General features: G+C 43.3%; 1 protein-coding gene across 25 annotated transcripts in view; it reads left to right on the top strand.

Moving 5' to 3' along the window:
• Positions 1-26,157, top strand: part of Dtnb (dystrobrevin, beta) — a 213,115-nt gene that overhangs the window by 136,654 nt on the left and 50,304 nt on the right. For 15 of the 25 annotated variants that reach the window (NR_027869.2, NR_027870.2, XM_011243813.3 and 12 more), the window contains 3 exons: positions 9,387-9,464; positions 23,593-23,682; positions 25,914-26,001. Coding sequence is in view for 22 of the 25 variants with exons in the window: in XM_011243813.3 (XP_011242115.1) it covers positions 9,387-9,464; positions 23,593-23,682; positions 25,914-26,001 (256 nt within the window). In the remaining 3 variants the exon portion in view is untranslated. The remainder of the gene's footprint in view (positions 1-9,386; positions 9,465-23,592; positions 23,683-25,913; positions 26,002-26,157) is intronic. The other 10 variants (NR_149729.1, XM_017314955.2, XM_017314952.2 and 7 more) reach the window with 1 other exon arrangement.

Consider the following 26,157-nt stretch of genomic DNA (forward strand, 5'->3'; position numbering starts at 1 on the left):
ATGTGAAGGTTTTTAAAGTAAAATGGAATGTGTCTGTGTACTTGATGACCTGCACTACTTTCTCATCACATTGGATATGTTGGTCTGTCCGTGTACATCCAGCACTGAGGTGGCTGAAGTAAAATATTTCTAAGAGTTTAAGGTCTGCATGGTCTATCAAGTGAGACTCTTTTGTCTCAAAAACAAAGCACACATACACAGGAAATGCTGTTACTTAGTTAATTTGCTAATTATTTCATTTCACAATTTGACTCTTTACTAAAGATGGAGCAATACTTCTCAAGATGTGGGTTGTGACGCCTTTGGAAGTCAAATGACCTTTTCCTAGGAGCCACTTATCAGATATCCTGCATATTGGATATTTACATGGCAATTCATAACAGTGGCAAAATTACAGTTATGAAGTAGCAATGAAAATAATTTTGTTGTTGGGGTCATCACAACATACAGAATTGCATGAAGAAAGTTGAGAACCACTGAGTAGAGAAAGACGCTAGATTCTTCTCCATGTCTCTGGATGCAGTGTAATGGTAAACATATAAGAAATAATATGGGGTGGCGCACACCTTTAATCCCAGTCCTTGGAAGGCAGAGGCAGGCAAATCTCTGAGTTTGAGGCCAGCCTGGTCTACATAGTGAGGTTCAGGCCAGCTAAGGCTACAAACCTGTCTCAACCACCCCCCTCAAATGACTTATGTGGCTGGTGAGGAGGCTCAGGAGGTAAAGGCACTTGCTTCCAAAACTAACAATCAAGGTTTAATCCCTGGTGCCCACATGATGGAAGGAGAGTCCTCCTGTAAATTATCATCTGGTATCCATGAATGTGCTGTGCTGTGCTATGCATGCCCCTCACCCCCCCCACACACACACACACGCAGTAAGGAAATAAATGTATCTTTAAAAAAGAATTCATATGCTAAACCTTTCCTTCCTGAAAAAATACCTCATTAAATAAGATCTATATCACAAATGATTATTGAGGCATAACTACTCATTGATTGATTAACAGATTAATTACAGTCTATTTAGATTATAAGTTGGTTTGGAAATTACACATATCTCCTATGTCATTCATCTTGAATGACTATTAAAATGTACTTCCTGGAAGTCAGAATCCTCACTGGTGGTAAATGTGCACAATATTTTTGCTACACTATAATACACACTGATAATATTTTTCTCAAAGATTTGTTTACTTTTATGTGTATTGGTTTTTTGTTGTTTGTTTTTTGTTTTTGTTTTTGTTTTTTTTTTGAGACAGGGTTTCTTTGTATAGCCCTAGCTGTCCTGGAACTCACTCTGTAGACCAGGCTGGCCTCGAACTCAGAAATCCGCCTGCCTCTGCCTCCCGAGTGCTGGTATTAAAGACGTATGCCACCATGCCTGGCTGTGTATTGGTGTTTTGCCTGCATGTATGTCTGTTTGAGGGTGTCATATTCCCTGGAACTGGAGTTATAGACAGTTGTGAGCAGCCATGTGGGTGCTGGGACTTGAACCTGGGTCCTCTGGAAGAGCAGCCTGTGCTCTTAACTGCTAAGTCATCTCTCCAGCCCCCAACTATTTTTAACCTTATGACTTTCAAAAGGCTACTTGTGTTTATTGTTGTTATGCTTTGATTTTAATTTTTGAGATAAGGTTGTCTAGCGTAAGTTGTTCTGGAGCTTACTGTAAGCCAGGCTGGCATCAAATTCACAGCATTCCTCTTACATAACTTCTCAAATGTGGAGATTAAAGGTATGAGCCACCATGCCTGGTTTAGTCTAATGTTGAGCTTTGCTTTAGCAGATCATCATAGAACCTATTAGAATAATAGGAGGTAGTTTGTAGTTTAGATAGAGATAAAGAGCAAAACATGACATTATTCAGGGAGGATCTGATGAGCCACACTTGCCATAACTATCGCCTACAGGTATAGCACTCTGTAAGAGAATAATAGTCTCAATAATAGTCTTCAATAAGATGAACTTTAAGCTCTGCCTGCCTTAACATCTCACCAGGGCAATAGAATTTCCTTTGCCATAATGATAGCTAGCTTTCTTTTTAGACAATATATTATTTCCGCTTGTGAGAATGGGGGAAAGGGGGGCTGGAGAGATGGCTCAGTGGTTAAGAGCACCAACTGCTCTTCCAAAGGTCCTGAGTTCAAATCCCAGCAACCACATGGTGGTTCACAACCATCCGTAATGAGATCTGACGCCCTCTTCTGGTGTGTCTGAAGACAACTACAGGGTACTTAGATATAATAATAAATAAATCTTTAAAAAAAAAAAAAAGAGAAAATGGGGGAAAGGCTTATAAATCTGTGAAGATAATGACTAAGTGGAAAGAAACACATCATGGTCTGGGCCTTTGCTGATGACTCAATGTGTTGTTTGCTGTGCAAATATAAAGACCTGAGTTTGGATTCCCTTTCCCACTAATGGGAACAAACAGGCCAGAAAATCTTTTAGAGATGCCCAGTGCATGACTGGAAGCTAGCTGCCTAGGTGTAGAGTTGTGGAGTTGTGAGCTTGATGTCTATAAAAACTGCTCTGGGGTCAGGGAGCAAATTCCATACACAAACTGAAAATCAAGGTAGGGCTAAGGGTCTAGGGATCTGACGTCCTACAGAAGAGGCTGTCACTCTTCCACCAAGCTTTTATTCTTTCATCTGTTCCCATTGTCCATGACAGCGATACTTTATGTCTGTGTGCTTGTTTAGGGAGCCCTGTCTACACAGTTGGAACTTGTATCTAAATGAATTACCGAAAGCCAAAGCATGGGGGTAGAGAGATGGCCCAGCAGTTAAGAGTTCCCCCTGCTCTTGATGACCCAGGGTTGTTTCCTAGCCCTGATTTGTTAGCTCACAGTCCTCTTTAACTCCTGTTCCAAGGGACCCAATGTCTTCTAACCTTCCTGGGCACTGCATACAAGTGGTGCATATACATACATTGTAGCAAACACTCATATATATAAAATAAAAACCATATCTTAAAATAACAAAAAACAAGCTGTAACTCGCAAAGTTGGTCATGTGTCCATTGTTAAATTTCTGTTGTTTTTTAAAGTCAGCAATCTAGAAGATAATTGGCTCACTAAATTTATTTATGTTGTTATACTGAGATTAGATACCCAGATGAACTTCGAAATTACGATTAGACTTTTAAGTCATTCTGAATAAACTAGAGATACAGTTTTGAAAGAAGTAAGTTATTCTGTTTTATGTGGCTTTCTATGTAACAGAATAGAAGTTCAGCTGCGGGTGATGCTACAGACTCGTAACCCTGTCTCTCAGGAGGTTGGGCTGCTGGGATATGGAGTTCCTAGCCAAACTCTGCTGCATAGTAAGACCTGATTCAAAAAAGAAAAGAAAGCAAAGATGGTGTGTAGATGGGAACTTATAATGCAGTGTTATAATAATGTCATGGAGAGTCATACTCTGGGACCATCATTGCTGTTGCTCCTTTGAAAGTTTCCAAGAACTATGTTTTATTATTAAAAGCTAATGTTTTATTTTATTTTAAAGGTATCTGTATATCTGAGTGCTTATACATGCAGGTGTCCAAGGAGGCAAAAAAAGGGCATTGGATCCCCCAGAGCTGTAATTAGAGGCAGTTGTAAGCTGCCTCGTGGCAGTGATGGGGACTGAACCCAGTCCATAAGAGCAGCAAGCTCTCCTGACTGATGAGTTCTCTTTCCCACCCCACAGGATTGCTTTCAATTTAGCCACTAAAAAGAAATAACCTTACGTCAGCATTTTGCAATCAGAGGCAGGAGCAGCACCAGACTGCCAGGATTGAAGTCAGCAAAGGCCATGCTGCCTTGGTCCACAATCTAGGCTGTCTCACAATTTGGCTTTGTAACCTCAAGAATATTATAGCCCCAGCCAAGCATGTCGATCTCTGTGAATTTGAAACCAGCCTTATCTACATAGAGTTTTAGGACTCCCAGGCTACAAAGAGAGACTCTGTCTCAAAATAGATAAATCCATAAATAAATAAAAACATTACAGCACCGTGTGTCTTCATTCTTAAATGTAAGGTTTAAATATGAATTCTGGAAGATATCTGTACTGAGACTGATACATGTTCAACACTCAGTAAGTTTTGCTGCTGTTAAAGACACACTGCTTTGCTGATTGGCTGTCTCACTGAGTCACAGATTAGATTAGATACAAGGAAAAACAGCAGACCAGATAAGTAGAGTGGAAGATACCAGTTTCCAATACAAGGATGGGAAATCCTGTTCCAGCTGCAAATGTGTGCACCAAATATAATGTTCACCAAGAATTTCACTAAAGCTAAATTCACACATTTCATGTACACTCTCTACACTGTGCTGTGTTCACAACATGGTGCTGAATCACAACCAACAAATACTTACTGGGTACTGTGCTTGGCATTTGAAAGATAATGATGATAAAATACTAACCAAGGAGGCAGGGGTGGTGGAGGAGGAAAAGAGGAAGAGACAGACTGTGTGTTGTGGTCTTGGAGGTGGTGGCACACACCTTTAATCCTAGGACTCAGGAGGGAGAGGCAGATCTTTATGTTTGAGGCTAGCCTGGTCTACAGAGTTAGTTTCAGACAGCCAAGGCTTCACAAAGAAATTCTATCTCTGGAGAAAAGAAAACAAAAACAAGACTCCTGTATGTAGTTGAGTGATGGAATACTTGTCTGGTATTCCAGGATCCTGGGTTCCACCCAAAAATCCTTCACATAGGAGGCTGAGTGACTGAGGAAGATTCCAAGGTCAGCCTGGGCTATATAGAAAGATTCAAAAGTCAAAAAACCTCTCAGGGCTTGTGGCATGACACAGCTTGCTGCACACGCTGAGGACTGAGTTTGAACATAAAAAGCCAGCCCGGTGGGGACACATCCTCCTGTAGCTCCAGTGTTCGTGGGGCTACTAGCTGTTATTCTAGCTCTAAGTTCAGCATGAGAACCTGTCTCAGAGAAACAAGGTGGAACACAGTAGGGCAGAACATCCATCATTATCTGGCACCTGCACGTATGCGCACCTACACATACGTGTATATGATACGTCTGCATCTCTTCCTTACTGCCACGACCCTCACAGAGAGACTGCAAAGACTTCTGATTAGTAAATTATTTTCTGATAGAAAATCGTCCTTCGGGGCTGGTGAGATGGCTCAGTGGGTAAGAGCACCCAACTGCTCTTCCGAAGGTCCAGAGTTCAAATCCCAGCAACCACATGGTGGCTCACAACCATCTGTAATGAGATCTGACTCCCTCTTCTGGTGTGTCTGAAGACAGCTACAGTGTACTTACATGTATAAATAAATAAATCTTTTTTAAAAAAAAAGGAAAATCGCCCTTCTGATTAGCAAATTATTTTCTCTCTTTTACCTGTATCAACTGCTTTTATCTGTTCATTTAAGGGAGGGGTATCTTATTGGCAAAAGGGAAACTTAATTATTTTTTATGGTATGAGTATGGCTGTTTTGCTTGTGTGCATGCCTGGTGCCTGCAGATGACAGAAAATCCTTAGAAACTGGAGTTACAGGCAACTGTAAGCCACCATGTGGGTGTTGGAAATCAAACCTGTGTCTTCCAAAAGAGCAACCAGGACTCTGAACCATGGAGTCATCTCTCCAGGCCCCAAAAGGCATTTGTAAGAGTGCTTCGGTGCTGCTGGCTTTCCTAGTGGCTTTTCCTGCAGCTCTGGTGGCAGCTCCATTCTGAAGGCTTGAGATTTGCTAGTTTCATTGGTCAGGAAAGCCATGGTTTTTCATTAGTACGAGGTAGAAATCTAGAGATGATGTCAGTTTGGGGACAGGGTATAAGACGTTTCTAGAATACAGTGTAACTATGAGTGTTTGGCTTTCCACATTAGAGAAGAGACTTCTCGTGTGTGGAAAGGTAATAAATAGTTGGTTATGATATCTGCCAAAAGATATGAAGACTTTGGTGGTCTCAGATCAAACAAAATGCTACAGATCATGACATTTTTGTCACATGTACTCATGTTCAAGAAGTTAATTCTTCTCCTATGTTTACTTCCTCTGAGAGCATCACTGAGAAAATGGATGCAGCAATTTCCTTAACTGAACTGAAGTAAAGCAGATAACTACATTTAATTCTGAAAGCAACATGGAATGTCACTATTTTAGAAGTGGGGGAAATCCTTAGCGTGTGAACAGCTACCTCTGACTTGGTTCCTCCATAGGATTTTTGTCCTTGTTTTAAGCAGAACAATTGATTTTAAAAAGACCCAGAGGCAAAAGTATAAATTTAGGACTAAAAGTAAGCCAATCTGTCCAACCTATTCCATCATTAGTCAACCTAAAGCAATTGATTAATTGATTATAACTCAGTGCAGCCATTAGCATTAACAGGCTTGAAGGTTAGATGTTTGTATGGAGACAGGAAGCCAGAAGAACAGCTGAGAATTGGAATTTAGCCTGGCAAGCCCTATTTCTGTTAACTAGCAGAGTCAAGCCAAGCACTGTGGCTCAGGCCTTTTATCACAGAATTTGGAAGGGGGAAGCTGGGAACTAACTTGAACTATTCGCTGAGAACCTGCCTTAAAATAAATAATTAAATAAATAAATAAATAAATAAATAAATGAAATTCAGAGGCCTGAATCTGCCCCTAGTTTGTTCCTTACAATTCACTTTCCATTTTGCATTTCCTCCCCTAAATGGTGTCTTAGGATTTCTATTCCTGCACAAACATCATGACCAAGAAGCAGGTTGGGGAGGAAAGGGTTTATTCCACTTACACTTCCATACTACTGTTCATCACCAAGGAAGTCAGGACTGGAGCTCAAACAGGTCAGGAAGCAGGAGCTGATGCAGAGGCCATGGAGGGATGTTCTTTACTGGCTTGCTCGGCCTGCTCTCTTATATACCAAGACTACCAGCCCAGAGATGGTCCCACCCACAAGGGGCCCTTCCCCCTTGATCACTAATTGAGAAAATGCCTTACAGCTGGATCTCATGGAGGCATCTCCTCAACTGAAGCTCCTTTCTCTGTGATAACTCCAGCCTGTGTCAAGTTGACACCCAAAACCAGCCAATACAATTGACCCCTTGTCAACTCACGATCTTCTGGGCTCCTCCAAGGGCTTGGGTCACTTCTCCAGCCATGCCCTTTTTAGCACATACCTTGTCCTCTAGGCTCCAGCTGCCTATACTCCACTGCTGCTGCTGTTCTTGGTGGTCATCTCATGGTACTGGCATCTTCACAACACTGCTGTCTTCTGCTGGAACTAGGCTTCAACAATAGCCTCTCATAGGCTCTCTTCATGGTGCCAATTCTCTACTCCTTTGCATGACCCCTTCAGTCCTGGGCCATCAATTGCAACTGAGGCTGCACCTTCACCAATGGCCTTCCATGGCCTCTCACAGTACAGAGCCTCAGCTGCTCTGTGTGACCCCTTCATGCCTTCAAAACCAGTACCACCTGGGTGACTCTTACACATTACCAAGTCCTGCTGCAGCACGAGGTACAAATTTGGCTATCTCTGGAACACAGCCTCTGTGCTCTCAAAAAACACTTCCCAGAAGATGTCACCTCAATGATGCTGGTCTCTTCTTAATCACCGCTAATTTCTTAGCTCCAGCTAACCAGCATCAATAGTCCCAGTAAGGAAAAGTTTTCACTTTAGTAGTTCTGGTATCTTGTTAATCACAGCTGATTCTTCAGCTCCAGCTAACCAGAACCACAGAATCTTCACAATCCAAAATAGCAATGGCCCTGAAAAGAGTCTTTAATTTTCCCTCTGAAATTTCACAAGCCAGGCCTCCATCTTCTGCACTGTTCTCAACATATCTTCCAAGCTCCTATACAACATCGGACAGAGCACTTAACACCGATCTTCTAGCCCAAAGTTCTAAAGTCCTTCCACAGTCCTCCCCAAAACATGGTCAGGTTGTCACAGGAATACCCCACTCTGCTGGTACCAATTTGTCTTAGTCAGGATTTCTATTCCTACATAAACATCATGACCAAGAAGCAAGTTGGGGAGGAAAGGGTTTATTTAGCTTACATTTCCATACTGCTTGCTGTTCATCACCAAAGGATGCAGGACTGGAACTCAAGCAGATCAGAAAGCAGGAGCTGATGCAGAGGCCATGGAGGGATGTTCTTTACTGGCTTGCTTCCCCTGGCTTGCTAGGCCTGCTCTCTTATAGAACCAAGACTACCAGCCCAGAGATGGCACACAAGGGGACCTCCCACCTTGATCACTAATTGAGAAAATACCCCACAGCTGGATCTCCTGGAGGCATTTCCCCAAAACTGAAGCTCTTTTCTCTGTGATAACTCCAGCCTGTGTCAAGTTGACACATAAAACCAGCCAGTACAAATGGGAAATATTTTTTAAGGTTCCCTACTCAGAAATGGAATTAGTTTGAGGAGAGAGTAGGGGTGCATGGGTAAATGGAGAGAGAAATCTTTCTTTTTCCCTGGACCCTCTGGGTCTCCCTTAAATAATTCCCCAGAGCGTTCTCATGAAGGTACTGTGCAGCCTGCAAAACAGACCGCGTCCCCAGGCGGTAACTTCTTCAAACCATTCTGCACCATTCACTCTCAGCAGCAAGGAGGACCCAGCAGCTAAGAAAGTGCTTCTTACTGGAGCTTGGACAACTTACCAGTGGCTGCACCACTCCAGACAGTGACAGCCCTCTCCCCAACAGCCATTAACTGCCAGTAATATCTTGAAAAGGAATCTAGTGGGTAGGAGCAGGAGCTCAGATACACACACACACACACACACACACACACACAAATGTAATATTTAAAGGGGGAGTAAAACCAGATTAATCAAAACCAAGTGGTACAAAGCTGGGCTTGGTGGCATATGCCAGCCACTCAGGCTGCTCAGGTAGAAGGAGTTCCATTTTGAGGCCAGCCTGAGCTCCATAATGAGACTGGCTCATAGAACAAGCAAGCAAAAAGTCAGGATGGGATTAAGCTCATTGGTAAAGCACTTGCCTGGGATGTACAAAGCACTGGGTTCAGTTCCCAGGACACCACCATCAAAAGAATAGGCACAGTAGGCAAGTTAATAATGTGTATTCTTTTATACTAAACTATAAAGCAGTAGCAAAGTTCCATCTCAAAATAGGCTTTTCTTCTTTCTTTGTGTGTGGGGGGGCGGAGGGGGATAAGGGGGTAGTCTATTCACCATGGCCCAGGCTGGCCTGAAACTTGGCCTTTTGAGTCCTGGAACTCCGGGATATGCCAGTACACCCTAGAGTAATGTCTTTATAATCTGTTGCCTCCTAATAGTCCACTGCTCTGTGGTGCTGTGGCCTTGAAAACTCCGTATCTGAGCCCACCACCATCCTGTCCTGCACACAACAGGAACCGTAGCTGGTCCTTTGCCTCCTTCCACTCCTGGTAATTACTAATGTGGTGTAAAATGTCTTTTCTTTCAGTCCTCCTCGCCCTCTGACCAATATGAATGACACCGTGGTTAGTCACATGTCCTCTGGAGTGCCCACTCCCACCAAGAGGTAGGTATGTCTTGTACCTCAAAGCTGGAAACAGACTCTGAAATTGTGCTCTTGAAAAGCAGGCTTGGGCTGAGAACTCCGCTGGTCAGGAAGGCCAATGCACTCAACCCTGCTGATGGTCTCTTAATATCATTTCTGTTTTTATTCGTGGGCCCCCTCTGACTCTAATACAGCTGTTGACATTCAGCTCTGACTAGTGGCACAGTGGAAGTGCTGTCATGACAAGCAGCAGTGTCAGAGTAGATTAGGCATATTTGGGATCTTTACTAACATTAAGCACAATTTAATAATCATAAATTTCAACAATTTTGCATTTGACTTTTTAATATTGAGGATAATTTCTGCTTCTGATCATAGTCTGTAGACTGATAATTAATCTCTTATAAGATATTCTAAGTCATCCTGTGTACGGTTCATAAGCACTTAAGTAGAAAGCCTCAAGCCCCACAGTCTTGGTTTTATAGAGAATTTGCTTTAAGGTCTTTAAGGAATGTAAACTAATTTTTCTCTTGTTCAGAATTCTCATAGGCAGACTTAAAAGAACTATATTGAATGGCATACTTTCTATTTGATTTAAGCTGTTCTATGACCAGAGCAATACAGAAACTCCCTCACGGGCACAACCATTAAAGAATTCTTTCAACAGTCATCACTTGAAAAGGAGAAAAAAAAATCACAGACATTCCAATTCACCCAGCATGACATCCCATCCATTCTCCCTGGAAAAAAACCAGAACCACTTTGTGCCATATGTGCTGAGCAGTTTGTGTGAATGCAGCTGTAGGAATGGGGTCGTCCTAGTAATAATTTGACTCCGTATATGATCCTGAAGGCAGCAGTGGTTGCTCCCATTGGCTAAAACCTCCCAGAATAGCATTTCCCAAACCTGCAGAAGAGAAGAATCCCCTGGGGCACTTGTTAAAAATACACATTTCAGGGACCATGTCAGACTCAATGAGTCAGAATCTCCAAGAACAGGATAGGGAGAGGCTGTGTGTTTAACAAGTTCTCCGGGTGGTTTTTGTCATCAAACCAGTTTGGGGAATAACCTTAGCAGGAAGCAGGGGAGCTGGCTGCCAGGCTCCCTTAGAAAGAGGACATAGAGACTGAATAAATCATTGACGTGGTGAGACAGCTCTGTCTGTGTGGAGACCCAGAGCCTGGACCAGGTAAGACACTGCCTGCTGCCTCCTGAGGGCACTTCTAGCAGGGAGCAGAGCCAAGCAGGAAGTGGTGTAGGTGAGGCACATGAGTTTGGATCTGGCTCTCACCTGACTTTGGACGTGTTTCTTTAGTTCTTTAATCTATGGGGCCGATGATGACATCCACCTTGTGATGTTTACATGAGGACTTAATAAACTGCCTATATTATTTTTTTAAAGATTTATTTATTATTATATCTAAGTACAGTGTAGCTGTCTCTTCAGACGCACCAGAAGAGGGCATCAGATCTTATTAAAGATGGTTGTGAGCCACCATGTGGTTGCTGGGATTTGAACTCATGACCTTTGGAAGAGCAGTCAGTGCTCTTACCCGCTGAGCCATCTCTCCAGCCCTTGCCTATATTATTTTAGAGGCAACTGGAGTAAGAGACCCAGTGAGAAAGACAGAGAATGGGCTACGAATTATGTCCCCAAGGACCTAGAATAGCACAGCCGCCTGCCCTATCCTCAACTATACATATATTAAAAGTCATAACATTTCAATCCTATACTTCCCATTGAGAATATTCTTAGTTCAAAATAGAAGACAGGGCAGGTTATTAAAGAAGTGAGCTTGGAAATGTGTGTTAGCTTTAGTAACATCGCCTACTGAGCTTCGTCTGAGTTCTTCTCATAGCTTACTGGTTTTGCTCCTCCACATCCCCAGAGTACCTGAAAGCTGAACGTGTCAGGGGTACCAGGATAAGATGCTAGGCATTCAGTGATCCCAGGTGAGTTAGCTGCAGGAAGCCATCAGACAGAGAGTGTCTTCCTGACAGTGTTTTATTGCTCAGGAAGATGAACAGAAGGGATTCTTGGCCTACATTAACCACAGACATTTTCTTAGACAAACCATAGGCTTGCTGTATTATACCCAAGACCCAGCTACCAGGGTCAGTCTTAAAATTATGACTGCCATTTTTTAGAGTTGGATCAGACAGTAGAATATATTCCAGATTAAGACTTTATTATGAAGTCAGCATGTCAGCTGGCATCTTGGTCTGTGTGAAATTAGTCCTAGAGCAGATATCGCAGTGTATCCATGGCAACTAACATGGCTCTGCAGCTTAGAGAAGCACAGCTCAAGAGAACTGACATTGTACCTGGGTACGTAGAATCCTAGAGGATTTCATATATGTCCAGCAAGAGATCTTGAGATGTCACATGGATAGTAATGGTTTGTACATGTGGCTTTTCATAGTCCACTAACCAAGGAGTCTAAGTTGAAGGTAGTATGTTTACTTTTGCAAGGCTCAGCAGAAATAACTACACTCCTGCTCTTGAGTGTTGTCAGACTTATATTTCCAATCTGTGAAATCCAGGTGCCCAGTATATCTTCCCAACATGAAGTCTGGAGCTACTGAGGCAGGAGTCCTGAACAGGACGGTGCTACTCTCTAAAAAAAAAAAAAAAAGCAGTTTCAGAACTCAGCACGAAGTATAAATCACAGACAAGATCACACAAGAAATGTGTAATGTGGTATTTAAAAATGGGAGAACATTTTAAGAAATTTGGTTTCTTTCTTTTTTTTTTTAATTAATCAATTTACTTTTTTGAGGTAAAGTTTCATGTATCCCAGCTGGCCTTGATCTGTTTCTTGAGTGCTTTCACTACACTACCTGCTTTGTGGTTCTAGAGAACAAGCCAGGGCCTCACGCATGCCAGCTGAGCTACAGCCTTATCTACCTTTGGTAGTTGACAATGCATATATGAATGGTTGTGACTAGAGTTGTCAAAAATAATGCTATATTCGCCAAAATAAAAGATATAGATGAGTTTTTAAATGGAAAAGATTCTGGCTGTTTTCTGAGATACTAGAAATTATATTCCTGAAAGTTTATTTTAAATGGATTTGCTCTTTGTAATATCCCCAAGTCGGGCAGCTGGAGAGCTCAGTGGTTAAACATGCCTACTTCAAAAATCACGAGGACCAGAGCTTTGGATCCCAGCACCCCCTTAACGAGCCTCAAACACTGAGGTGTGGAGATGTAAGGACCAGTGGGGCTTGCTGGCTTCTAGGCTAGCTTAGACAACTAAACTCCAGGTTCAGTGAAGAGCCCATGCCTCAAAGGGATAGGTAGAGTATGCTAGGGAACTCTGGGTGCACTGTCTGGCCTCTGCTCAAGAGCACACATGCACATGAATGCACACATGCATATGAGCTTGCATACACACTTGCTCTTTTTTTTTTTTAAAAAGATGTATTTATTTTCTGTTTTGTGGATAAGTATTTTTTGCCTGCATGCACAGATATGTGCACCACATGCATGCCTGGTGCCTGCATCCCACAAAACTGGAGTTACAGACAGGTGTGAGCTGCCATGTGGGGGCTGGGAATTGAACCCAGGTCCTCTAGAGGAGTAACCACTGAGCAATTTCTCCAGCTCTGCACGGTTGCTCTTAAATGCCCACAAGACACATGTACACTTAGATGCACGAAGAAACACAATAAATCAACTTTTTAAAAAATCTCTGGCTATTTCTACAGCTAAAAAGAAAGTTTGTCTTTGCCTTCAACTAAATAGCTTCTTTCAATTTGTTTTCTTTGTATTCTTTAGAATAACAGATTTAAACAATTTTAAAACAGTTTGAAAAACTTTGAAAACTTAAAAAAACAACAACAACAACAACAAGAAGTTTAATCTCCTCCTCTTCACTGTATATATTCCTCCCTGGCCTACTTTTTCCTCAAGGCTCAGAATGTCGATTGAGCTGGTGTACAGCTCTTGCCCTATTCTACATTAATTTATACCCACATAGATGTGGGGAGCAAAGTTAGTATTTTATTTCAAATGTCTTTAAAATGTTAGCTTTCATTGTGACTATTTCAGTGCTCACAGTCCTATGGAAACCTCATGTGACGACAGCAACAGAAGTCGTCAGTCTGAATCCTTCTGTTTTGTCCCTTTGGTTGATATATGAGATACAGCTTCCTACGTTTCAGGTTTTATTGCTTGTTCTTTTGTTTTATTGACACAGGTCTCACACTTGCTAGCCTTGACCACTGTATTCCAGGTTAGCCTCCAAGCTCACCGTCTCCTGCCTCTGCCTTCCATGTGCTAGGATCACAGGCATTAAACCACAACGCTCAGCAGATTTCAGGTGTTCGGCCCTGTCATAGGTACAGACCCACAACGCCCAGGCAGTGGGAGAGAGGGAGGGCTGGATGCACACTGATCATGGCACGGGACACTACCTATCACTTACCTCCTTCTCTCATAGCTGTCAACACTTTTCCTATTACTGTTGGCAGATAGACACACACACACCATTGGAACAGGCAGTCCTGTGAACACCAGAGCCACGGCCCTCTAGGGGCCATGCTTTTCTACCCTGTTATTTGTGGAACATCCAAGGAAGGTTTCTTGGGGCCTAGATGTGTCACTGCCCATCAAGGGAGTGCCCTTGATATCTGCAACATCAAAGCAATAAGGCCATATTGTCAAGAAAGGTCCTTGGACAGAAAAGTGATAAAGGTTGCTATTCCACACATAGTAATGTTCATAGTATGCACACATACACATACACACACATACAGACACACCTTCTAAGACTTGTTTCTGCTACCAGACTTTTTCTCCCATAAGGTAACTCCCTGCCTATAGGTACCCTCAGGCCTTTCTTTCCTAGGCCCTTTCTGCCTCCTGTAGAAGGTGCCAGGTTGGGGCTATCCAGGTTGAATCCATTGGTCCACATCAAGTCTGAGTGTCTTTTGGTGACACCAAATAATATACTCTTTTTTTCCTCTCCAAACTATGCATTTTAAGTTTTTTTTTTTTCCCCAAATGATGCATTTTAAGGTCTGAGTTAGACTTAACATGGTGCTACACAACACACCTGTAATCTCAGCACTCAGGAGGCAAAGGCAGAGGGCTGGGAGCTCAAGGCTTTACAGTCTTTCCAGGAAACCTAGTCTCAAAAAACAAAACAAAGCAAAACCAAACCAAACCAAACCAAACCTTAAACATGCCTTTAATCCCAGCACTTAGGAGGCAGGGGCAGGCAGATCTCTGTGAGTTTGAGGCCAGCCTGGTCTACAGAGTGAGTTTCAGGACAGCCAGGGCTACACAGAGAAACCCTGTCTTAAACAAACAAAAACAAAATAAAAAGGAAAGTAAAGGGAGAATTAGTGAGGGTCTTGGAAAACAACGGGCTGGTTTGCATTCTTCATGAAAAGCCCTCCAAGTCGACACAGGAACTAGGTTTTTTTCTTCAGTCTTCGTTTGAAAGATAGAAAAGCATAGTAATTAAAAATTAACATATTATCAGAAGAAACTGCAGGGCCCTCAGTGTTGGCAGATACCCAGAGCCATCCTGGGCCTGGGCAGTCTGCCAGTTTTCAGCTTCTTCTGGGTTGGGATTAGATTCCATTTCCATTTAAGATTTAAGGTGGACTTTTTACTAATTCCACCTCACACTGGTACAAACTGACAATTTTAATATTTTCAGACAGAAATATTAAACATAAATTTGAAAAGTTGCAGCTGACAACATAGTAACAGGTCCTTCCTCTGGTTGGACTTGAGGCCGACATCACTGAACAGGTTGTGGCCTCGCAGTGTGGAAGAAACTGGTGTGGAATTCTACTCATTGTTAAATCCAAACTGAGAGCCTCTGGGATGGTGGGCGTGGATGGCAGGCTCTGGAGATTCTGTATATTGGTCAGCTGAGCAAGAGGAAAGATAATGTTCTGGGTTCCTTCCTGGCTTTCATTAAGATAATTTTGGTCAAACACAGGAGGGAAACTTGCACAAGAAGTCAGCAAGCTTATGCTGAGTTAGAGGTGCTTGTGGGACACCCTAGTATTCTTAATACCTAGTCCTTCCATCTACCAGCAAAGGACATGCACATTCTAAGGTCTAACAGACTTCCAATGGACGACACACACACACACACACACACACACACACACACACACACACACACACACACACACACACACACACAGACACTGTCTCCTTACTCCTCCCTCTCTTACCAGGCATTTTGTCTTTGCTTTCTCTAATACAGGTATGCTCTCTCTCTCTCTCTCTCTCTCTCTCTCTCTCTCCCTCCCTCCCTCCCTCCCTCCCTCCCTCCCTCCCTCCCTCCCTCCCTCCTCCCCTCCCTCTTTCGCCACCCATTTCTTTTTTATTCATTGGTTGGTTTGGTTTTTTGAGATAGTCTCATGTAACCCAAGCTAGCCTCAAACTGTGTAGCTAAGGATGATTTGACCTTCTGTCCTTCCAGCTTCTACCACCCAAGTGCTGAGATTATAGCTATGCACCCCCATGCTGAGTTTATTCCGTGCTAGGGTATGAACCCGGGACTTCTCATATATCATGTGAGTGCTCTACAAACTGCTGCATTTCCAGCCCCCACCCCCTCACACACACTTTCCCACAATTTTATTGTAGCCCTTTTCTCTTGTCTGTTCCTGAGCAGCTGCCTCTGGGCTGCTGCTCTCAGGCGTCTGTGCTGGGACTTGCCCAGCAGAGGAAGGTCCTATAGAGGTGCTGAGTCGCTCTTATCCAGCTTAGACCTACCGTGCTTGCCCAGAGATATGTTCCTGGTTTTAATAGCAAGCTATTCAAACATTGCAGCTTGCTTAATCTAGTGAAACATATTCAGAGTCAGAGCTGGGGCCCCACTTGTCTTCTCAGGGAGCCTCTGTCCTCACCTCAAGCCCAATTTAGTTATTTTCTTTCCAATCAGAGGGATTTTTTTTTCTTTCTGAAATTCAAGCCTGATGGTGTTGCCATCCTAAAAAGAACCTTGCAGTGGCAAGTTCCCTCTGGTTTGTGATAACATCATTCCCACACTAGCCATCCTTCAGTCTTTATGCTCACTGTATGGCAGCCACTAGTCACATGTGGCTCTTAACAACTTGGAATGTGGTTAATATGACATGGAAGATGACTTTTATTTCATTTTAATTAATTAGCATTTAAAACAGCTGCATACGGCTGGTACGTGCAGAAAAGAAAGTTTTTGTTTTGTTTTTGTTTTTGCTTTGTTATGATTTTTATTTGTGAATGTGCTTGCTGTGTTCAGTGTGAGGTAGAAGTCACTTAGCGACTGGGATAACAGCTCCTCGCCCTCAGGGGTCCCCTCTGTAGCCTGGCCAATGCAGAAGACCCAACCAGTCATTTGGTCCGTTTATCTTTCTCCATGAGTTCTCCTTGGACAGCATCTTTTTCCCTCATTGCCTTATATTATAGTGAGAGCCCAGAGGCAGCAAATCAAAGAACTGTTATTCTCTAACTCCTTTGCCTTTCTGAATGTTTGGGTTCTTTAAGAAAAATCTGGGTTGGGGAGGTGGCTTGGCATGTAATAACTCTTGCTGTGCACCCATGAGGACCTATGTTAGGACCCCAGCAGTCTTGTCAGAGATCCACATGTGGTTGTGTCTGTACCTGTAACTCCAGCATTGTTGGGGGCTTGTGTGCGTACAGGAAGGTCACTAAGCTTGCTGGCTACCAGCTGAAGGAGAGCCCGTCTCAAAGGAATAAGGCAGAGAATAATAGAGCAGACAACCAGACATCTTCCTCTGGCTTACACACACACACACACACACACACACACACACACACACACACACGCACATGTATCTTACCCACTCTCCCTGCACAAAATAAAAGTATATTAAGAAAAAGCAAGAGAGATCGTCCAAACAAGACACTCTGCCAACCCATCTCCCCATTGACACATTGACACTGTTTTCCTTTGGTGACAGGAAAAAAGAAGTTTGATTTGGCCACAGGACTGCTTATGGTGTCATGGATGAGACCTATAGCCATTTTTGCCCTATAGAGCTTGGAGTCTCAGTATTTGAAATGACTGTGTGGGCCACACACTGATGAATGTGTTCATGTTGCCATAGAGGGACCCACGGTGATCGCAGCTACTACCTTCCCAGGTCTACACCACTGCTCTGTGTGTGCCCCTCTCCTGTCCCATTTCCAGACAGGCTTTCTGTTGAAGTCACAGGTTATTCGGGATATTTGGTCTGGGTTGTTTGTTTGTTTGTTTTATTTTGGTTTGGATTCTTAAAGTTTATTTTACATGTAGGAGTGTTTTGCTTGCTTATATTAAACCACCTGCATGCCTGGTCCCTACAGAGGCCAGAAGATGGTGTCAGGTTCTCTGGAACTGGAGTTATAGATGGTTGTGACATCATATAGATGCTAGGAACTGAACCTGGGTCCTCTGCAAAAGCAGCAGGCGCTCTTAGCTGCTGAGTCACCACCAGTCCCTGGGTACTTGTTTTTTAATAATTAAAAACACACACACACACGTGCCAGGATGTTGCCAGCCCCTCTGACAGGGGCCAGATTTCTCCTGCTGTATTAAAACACTAACATTTCACTGAACCCAAGGGCCTTCCAGAGCCAGAGAATGGCCTTCTGGTTTCTTGTTGGGACCACCTGGTTTTCCCTGCTGATCTCTGAGGGTGTTAGTACTGTGAATACAGCTGCTGCCATGTCTTCCCTGAGTGCTTCATACCATTTGACCTAACATGCTTTTTCCTTCCCCAAAATTCAAAGGAACTGAATTGTTTGCTGTACTCTTAAGTTCTGGTCTCTCTCCGCCTTCCCCAGGCTCCAAGTTCCTACAACTCTGTGGCCCCCTGTGTGCTGTGTTTCTTCAGGTCTCTGATGTGAGCCTTCTGCTGGTGACTCCACATGCAGTCCCCAACCTCATCAGTTTCCTGAGTTCCCCTCAGAAGCACTGGGGTTGCTTCCCCTGTACCTCAGCTCCCTACATGGATCTGAGCTTACCTTCCCTCTCACACCTGCTCCACCCCAGCTCAGTGAAGAGCAGCACTGGCTGACTCCCTTCTGCTCAGCTCCAGTCACCACATCACTGTTGTGATCTTTACTGAGTAATATTTTTTTGTTTGTTTGATTGTTTTTGGGGTTTTTTTGTTTTTGTTTTTTGTTTGTTTGTTTGTTTGTTTGTTTTTTTGAGATTCTGTGTAGCCCTGGCTGTCCTGGAACTCACTCTGTAGACCAGGCTGTCCTGGAACTCACTCTGTAGACCAGGCTGTCCTGGAACTCAGAAATCCTCCTCCTCTGCCTCCCAAGTGCTGGGATTAAAGGTGTGCGCCACCACCGCTTTTTTTTAAATTTTTTTTTAAAAGATTTATTTATCTGAGCTTACCTTTTTATTTATCTGAGCTTACCATTATATTTATATGAGTACACTGTAGCTGTTTTCAGACACACCAGATGGTTGTGAGCCATCATGTGGTTGCTGGGAATTGAACTCATGACCTGGAAGAGCATTCGGTGCTCTTATCCACTGAGCCATCTCTCCAGCCCATGAGTAATAATTTATATGTAATTAAATTCACTAGTTAAATCTACATACCCATAACTGCTTCATTTTACATTTGACTTTTTAAAAATTATTTATTGGAAGCTGGGAGGCCTTTAATCCCAACGCTCAGGAGGCAGAGGCAGGCAGGTCTCTTGTGAGTTTGAGGCCAGCCTGATCTACATAGTGAGTTGCAGGGCAACCAGACCTACATAGTAAGTCAGTGTCTGTCTGTCTGTCTGTCTGTCTGTCTGTCTCTCTCTCTCTCTCTTCCTCCCTCCCTCCCCTTCCCCGTTACTCCCTTTCTTTCTCTCATATATGTGTGTGTGTGTGTGTGTGTGTGTGTATATATATATGGTATTTTTAACATTCAGTTTAACAAACTGGTGAGTGTTGCTCTCTGCTTCTTTAGTGCCTAATCTCAACCCAAATTTGGAAATATTTTTTAAAAAGCTCCCGAACCCTACAGAGAGGTTGGCACAGTGAGGGAACTGTATGTATGGAGGTGCACAACTTTAACCCCAGCACTCAGGAGGCAGAAGCAGGTGGGTCCCTATGAGTTTGAAGCCGGTCTGGTCTACATATGGAGTTCTAAGACAGCCAAGATTATATAAGGAGACCTTGTCTCAAGCTCCCCCCAAACCAATAATTTGTACTATGTTTTTATGTATTTGGGAGAAGAAGGTATTGTCTGTTCCCTCCTCCAGTCAGGTGGGTCTCAGGGATCAAATTGTAGTATTAGGCTTAGCAGCAAGGACCTTCTCCTTCCGAGTCATCTCACCAGACTGCATTTGACTTGTGATTGAGCTTGCTATTGCTGCCTTGTTTCCTGAATATTGGCTCTCTTTTTCTCAGTTTGATCTACGGTTTAATCACAAAGATCAGGTACTCCGTGGGGTCTTTGTTCTAGTCTTATGCACTGGCCTTCATTCATTATGCATGGCTTTGTCTGGTAGGTTTTACCACAGTCCCTTCAAACTTAGACCAAACTGAAGAGCACCTGAGACTTGTGCAGCAAGTCTGGCAGGGACAACACAAGCTAGCATGTTGCATCCTGGAAAGGCCCTGTTAGATTCGGAGCACCTTGCCCGTTGATACTGGCTGAAGTGGGTTACCAGGAGTTAGAGCATGCTACTCCAGAGCTTCTCGTCCCTGAATTGTGTCACCATGGAAGAGTGTACCCTTTTAGGTTCTCACCGTGATCACAGTGCATCTCTGGGGATACCTAAATTCACCCAAGGCACTGAGGACTCTAGAACATATTTGGAGTCAAAGTTGGTTTAAGCAAAGTAGTCAAACCCGTCATTGTTGCTCTGTGCTTCCTTAGCGCCTAATATTGACCCAAATTTGAAAATATAACATAAAGACTCCCAAGCCCTACAGAGATGTTGGCATGCTGAGTGAACTGTGTCCAGCCTCAGACTAGGTTTCAGCTAACAATCATCTGCAAACTGCACCCTGCAAGTAACAGCCTCATTTTGTAAATAAAGTTTTGTTACGATACAGCCCTGTCCATTTGACTACATGCTGTTTATAGCTGCTTCTTCTAAAATGGCAAGTGAACAGTTAATTGCAAAAGTCCCCTGGGCTCTAAAGCCTAAAATATTCACTATCTGGCCTTTTGAGAAAAGCAGCCATTTTAACTTAACAAATTTAGAACAAGGATGCTAAACTGATGAGCTGTATTTCTAAAGACTGCTCCTATTACACTCTGGGACATCATAGCCAAGAAACAGTGCTTTGGAAAGCAGTCTGTTGTGACTCATTGTTGAGTTCAACATGACCTCTCAATACAGCAGGTTACAGAGGCCTTCACATCTATTTTGTTAGTAGTGTCTTCTGATGATTGCAGGGGGAAACCCCAAAGGTACAACACTGAATCTCTTACAGCTTCTTCAGGGCCCCTGTAGGCTGAGTAATGGGAAGCTGAGCATGGCTGAGTGGCTGGACTCCCTCATAGTAGGGGACAGAGACACTGGATCCGAGCAGCCGGTCTTAGTCATCGGGAGCACTCCTTCCACGGGGGCAGAGAGTAGTCATGAATACTGCCCGCCATTAGAAATTGCTTAATGCTTTTAGCCTTCGTTGGAGGTCAGTCCTCTAAATGTGTAGCATTTTGAATAGAAACTAAGGAGTTGAAAGACATCATTGTCTTAAATTCTGTCGTAATGTCACCATCTAATCTAAAAACTCTGAAACTTTCCATCCATTTCATATTCTAAATTTTTCTACATAGTATTCATCATTATTATTTTATTATATTGTAAAATTATTACTCCTGGGCTGGTGAGATGGCTCAGTGAGTAGATGTGCTTGCTGCCAAGCCTTAGGACTTGAGTTCCACCTCAGAACCCACATGGTTGGAGGAGAGAACCAGTGCCACAGAGGTGACCTCTGTCATCCACACTCACTGTGGCACACTTATGCCTGCACATGTGGATGCATGCACAAAATAAATACATTTGGAAGATGATTATTCTTCACCTCCTCCACTAGAATAGAAGCTGGTTTGGTTGCTGTCAGTAATTAATTAGTTCTAAAGAAGTAATTGTGGCAGAATATGTTGGCCCATGCTTGTAATCCCAGCATTTGGGGTGATTGAGGGTTCAACACCAGCATGGCATGGTGGCGCACACCTTTAATGCTAGCATTGGGAATCAGAGGCAGGCTGATTTCGAGTTCAAGGCCAGCCTGGTCTACATTGTGAACTCCAGGACAGCCATAGTTATACAGAGAAACCCTGTCTGAGGGAGTGCAGGTGAGTTCAGCATGAGATGTATGAGACCATGTCTGAAAAACTCAATAGCAAGGCCATTGAGGTGTAAAGGCTCAGGCCACCAATTCTGAAATCCAGTTCCATCTCTGGGACCCACATAGTGGAAGGAGAGAACCAACTCATGCAGGTTGTCCTCTGACCTTACACACATGCCAAGATACATGTGCTCCCACACACATCTGCACATATCTACAGATACACTGTGTTGGTTACTTTGCTGTTACTGTGATAAAATGCCATAGCCAAGGCAACTTATTATATAAGAATGCTTTAGGGTTTGTTTGTTCTTACTGTTTTTGTTTGTTCGTTTTTGGCTTATATTTCCAGAGGGTTAGGAACCCATCATGATAGGGAGACAGAGCAGTAGGCAGCAGGCATAGAGAAGTTGAGAACACTTGCTTTCAAATGCAGGCATGGAACATAGAGAACAACGTGGAAGTGGTGGGAGGCTTTTAATACTGAAGCCTATTCCTGGTGACATACTTTCTCCAGCGGCATCACCTAAACCTCACCAAACATCACCACCAACTGGGGACCAAGTACTCAAATGCCTGAGATCTTAGGGGGCATTTCTCTTTCAGTCCTTTTAAAAAGAAGAAATTCAGGGCCAAGAAGATAGCTCAGTGGGTGAAAGCACTCCTGCACAGGTTTCTCTGGTAGATAGAATGGTTCATATTTGCAATCCTAATATGCTCACAGGAGACTCCCCTGGAACCTGGGGGACCAACTAGCCCACATTAGTTAGCTAACAGCTGTAAGTCTAGCTCCAGGAGCTTCACTACCCTCTTTGGCCTTCTGAGATACTACCCTGACATGCACAAACCCATACCTACACACATACTTATATATAATTGAAAATAAAATATAAATGCTAGAAATATCCAGGTGTGATGCCACACACCTGTATTCTCAGAGGCAGAGTAAGACCTTGATACACATGCACGCAAACACACACACACACACACACACACACACACACACACACACACAAAACAAAAAAACAAAAAAAAAAACCTGAATAAATGTGATTATAAAAAATAAAGTTGGGGCTGGAGAGATGGCTCAGTGGTTAAGAGCACTGACTGTTCTTCCAGAGGTCCTGAGTTTAATTCCCAGCAACCATATGGTGGCTCACAACCATCTGTAATGGGATCGGATGCCCTCTTCTGGTGTGTCTGAAGGCAGCTACAGTGATTAAGTGGTAGTGACTAGATTACTAGCTTAACGAGATGACTCTGTGATGTTATCATTTCCATAGCTAAAAGATGTTGTTGCTCTAGTTTTTTTAAGTGCGTACACTATGAAGTGTCCATATATCCGCAAGAGAGAGCGTCGCTGTTCTGTTTTACTATTCAATGCAGATTTATCGAGTTCATCCAAGTGCTGGTTCTATGAGAACTTGCATCTCAGTAGAAATAGAGATACTTACCTGGCAGGTAGTGTGTAGTAACACTGGAAATTCTTAAGTGTAGAAAGAAGCCATAAAAGCATACTATTAGGGTGTCACTCAGTAATAAATAGATTAACTGTGCTCATGTTTGTTTGTTTGTTTGTTTGTTTTTCTGCCAGAGGGCTTTTCCTGAAAAGTAATTCTATCTTAGAGTCCACAACCTGGGCAGAACAGGATTCTCCATTCAGGACAAGTTTCAGTCAACCAAAGAGAGAAAAGACTGCTTGGGGGGGGGGGGGGGGTCTCAATGACCTAACACCATACTCAATTATGCATTGTGATTTTCCCTTTTCTTTTTTATGATTTGTTTGTTTTACTTTTAAGTTTGCTGATTTTAATCCATGTTCATTTCTTCTTCTGTACTTGTGTTATGCTTGCTGTCTTTGCTTCCATCGTTCCCAGGTTACAGTATAGCCAAGACATGCCCAATCTCTTGGCCGATGAGCATGCGCTGATAGCCTCCTATGTGGCTCGTCTGCAACACTGCACACGGTTAGTTGGTAGAGCCGCAGCACCGGGAGCGCAGCTAAGGCTGCTCGAAGGGAGGGGGTGAGATCTGGTTTGCCAACAGGAGAAGTTCTGCTTGTGTGGTGTATTTGAACAGCTGCCAGCTGTGATTGTCAGAGTTAATTGCCAAAGCATTGGCTTTCACAAGGGAAGGAGCCTGGCCAAGCCTGGCACTTACCTCAGCATGGTGTTAGACAGTCTCTGAAGAGAGGTACAATCCCTGCTGGTGATACCAGAAGAGTCCATACACCCCTGAGAAGCCTGAACTCCCAAAGCTGGAACACACTCCCGAGAGGACGTGGCTTTTATGTTCTCTCCTTCAACAGTTGTCCTTGAGGAAAATATACATATGAAAGGATGTTTGGGGCCTGAAAGATGGCTCAGCAAGTAAAGGCCCATGGAAATGAGCAGGATAACCCAGGGAGTAAAAGGAAAGAACTAGTTCCTGAATTGTCCACTGACCTCCACTGGCACGTCATTGTAGCCTGGAACACACATGCATGCACACATACCACATAAAAATAAAAGCACTAGGAAAGGACTGTTTCAACTTCCATACTGTTTCCAATAATTTTACCAGGATGAATAAGCAACAGCATTATATAGGGGCTTGTCCCTCTCCCTAAAGTCTTGGGGGAACAATCAGGTCCTACAGACTCCTGGGTGGGTTTGATGGGCTTCTCCTGTGGGAAGGAGAAAGGAACTGATCATTGCAGACTGTCAGAGAGGCTCCCTGTTCAACAGATGGTATCTGTGTACGCGTCCCAGCCTCTTGGTCTCTGAGAACAGAAGTGTTTATCTCAGGCAGTGTAAGTAACGTCCTGTCAGCAAAGGCAGTTGCCCAGGGTCCTAGAAAGCTTGGGATGTCAACCACAGCAGAGCACTGCGGGGGTCACTGCCACACTTTCAAGCCCTGAGTTTAATGGTAGGTTTAGCGAGCTAGGACTGGTGACCATGGTTCAGAGCCCCTGCGGTCTGCAGTCGAAGGGCACAAACCCCATACTGCCTTGAGGAAATCAGAGATTTCTTGGCTGATTCTAATACTGTAACAGATAAATAACAAACTGGGACAGATAAATAACAAACCAGTAATTTGTTGTTGTTGATGTTTTATTCTGTGGCACTAAGGACTGCTCTAAGAGCTTCAAACATGCTAGGCAACTATATTGCCACTGAGCAATAGCTAGACCTTTTTACTTTTCATTTTGAAACAAATTACCCAAGCTGTCCTTGAACTCATTTTGTGGTCCAGGCCCCCCTGGAACTTAAGATGCTCTTGACTCAGCTTCTCACATTCTGATGAGGTCATCATCATCCCTGAGTCCCTAAAGCATCTTAGTGGGCATGGTGGCTCACGTCTGTAATCCCAGCCCTTGGGAGGCAGAGGCAAGGAGGCTTTCTGTGAATTTAAGACAACATTGGGCTGCAGAATGAGAGCCTGACTCCAAAAAAAAAAAAAAAAAAGCCAGCTATATTTGTGAAGCTGATCTTCTTTTGTTGGGTACCATTTTATCCAGCATCTCATCTGCATGAATCCTTACATGTTTATAATAATGGGTGAGGCATCACACAATAGCACTCACTTACAATCCCTGTTCTGGAGAGACTGAGGCAGGAGAATTGGGAGTGTGGGAAATACAGAAATAACTCATCTCAATAATAATAATAATAATAATAATAATAATAATAATAATAATAATAATGGACTAGTTCACTCCAAACTGTGCCCATTTGTGAAATGAGCATTTTAGAGAAGAGAGAGAAAGGGAATGTTAAACGGGAATATCTAATACTACGAGCTCTTTCCAGCTTGAGAGTTTTGCTTGGCCAACCCTGGCCGGGATCCCCCATTTCCTTCATCCAGTGTTAAGTACACTTTTTCTTAGCCCTCTGTTTTTCATGATCCCATAATTTTTTAAAGTCTTCTTTTAGTTCCAGACCTAGCACTGTACAGTGCTAGGCTTTTTGTAGGATGTCTTTTCTTTTCTTTCCCTTCTTTCAAAAAGGCGCTGCCCCTTTGCTGATGCAGATGCATAGGGATGGTATGTGTAGCCTCAGTGTGTCCTGAAATCCTCTTGTCTCAGAAGACTGTTAGTCTGTGACTCGGGCCTCTGCGTGTTGTTCTTAACATTCTTAGTTACAAGTCTTTCTCCCTGAGGATCAGACAAGAATTAGGATGTCTCATAGACACCTGTTGAATTTTATCTCCTTGACAGTGTGCTGGACAGTCCTAGCCGACTGGATGAGGAACACCGGCTTATAGCCCGCTATGCTGCCCGGCTAGCTGCAGAGGCAGGAAACATGGTAAGTGAACAGAGGATCTCAGGAGAGTATCAGAAAGTAGCAGTATTTGAGTATGCATATTATGTAGAATAGTAATTGTGACCCTCAATAGTAATTATTACCCTCAGAGAGGGGGTTGCTGGGGAATAGAAGGTAGGAATATATATATGGGGAAGA

Source organism: Mus musculus, chromosome 12 (assembly GCF_000001635.26).
Source record: "Mus musculus strain C57BL/6J chromosome 12, GRCm38.p6 C57BL/6J".
In the NCBI taxonomy this organism is placed as follows: Eukaryota; Metazoa; Chordata; class Mammalia; order Rodentia; family Muridae; genus Mus; species Mus musculus.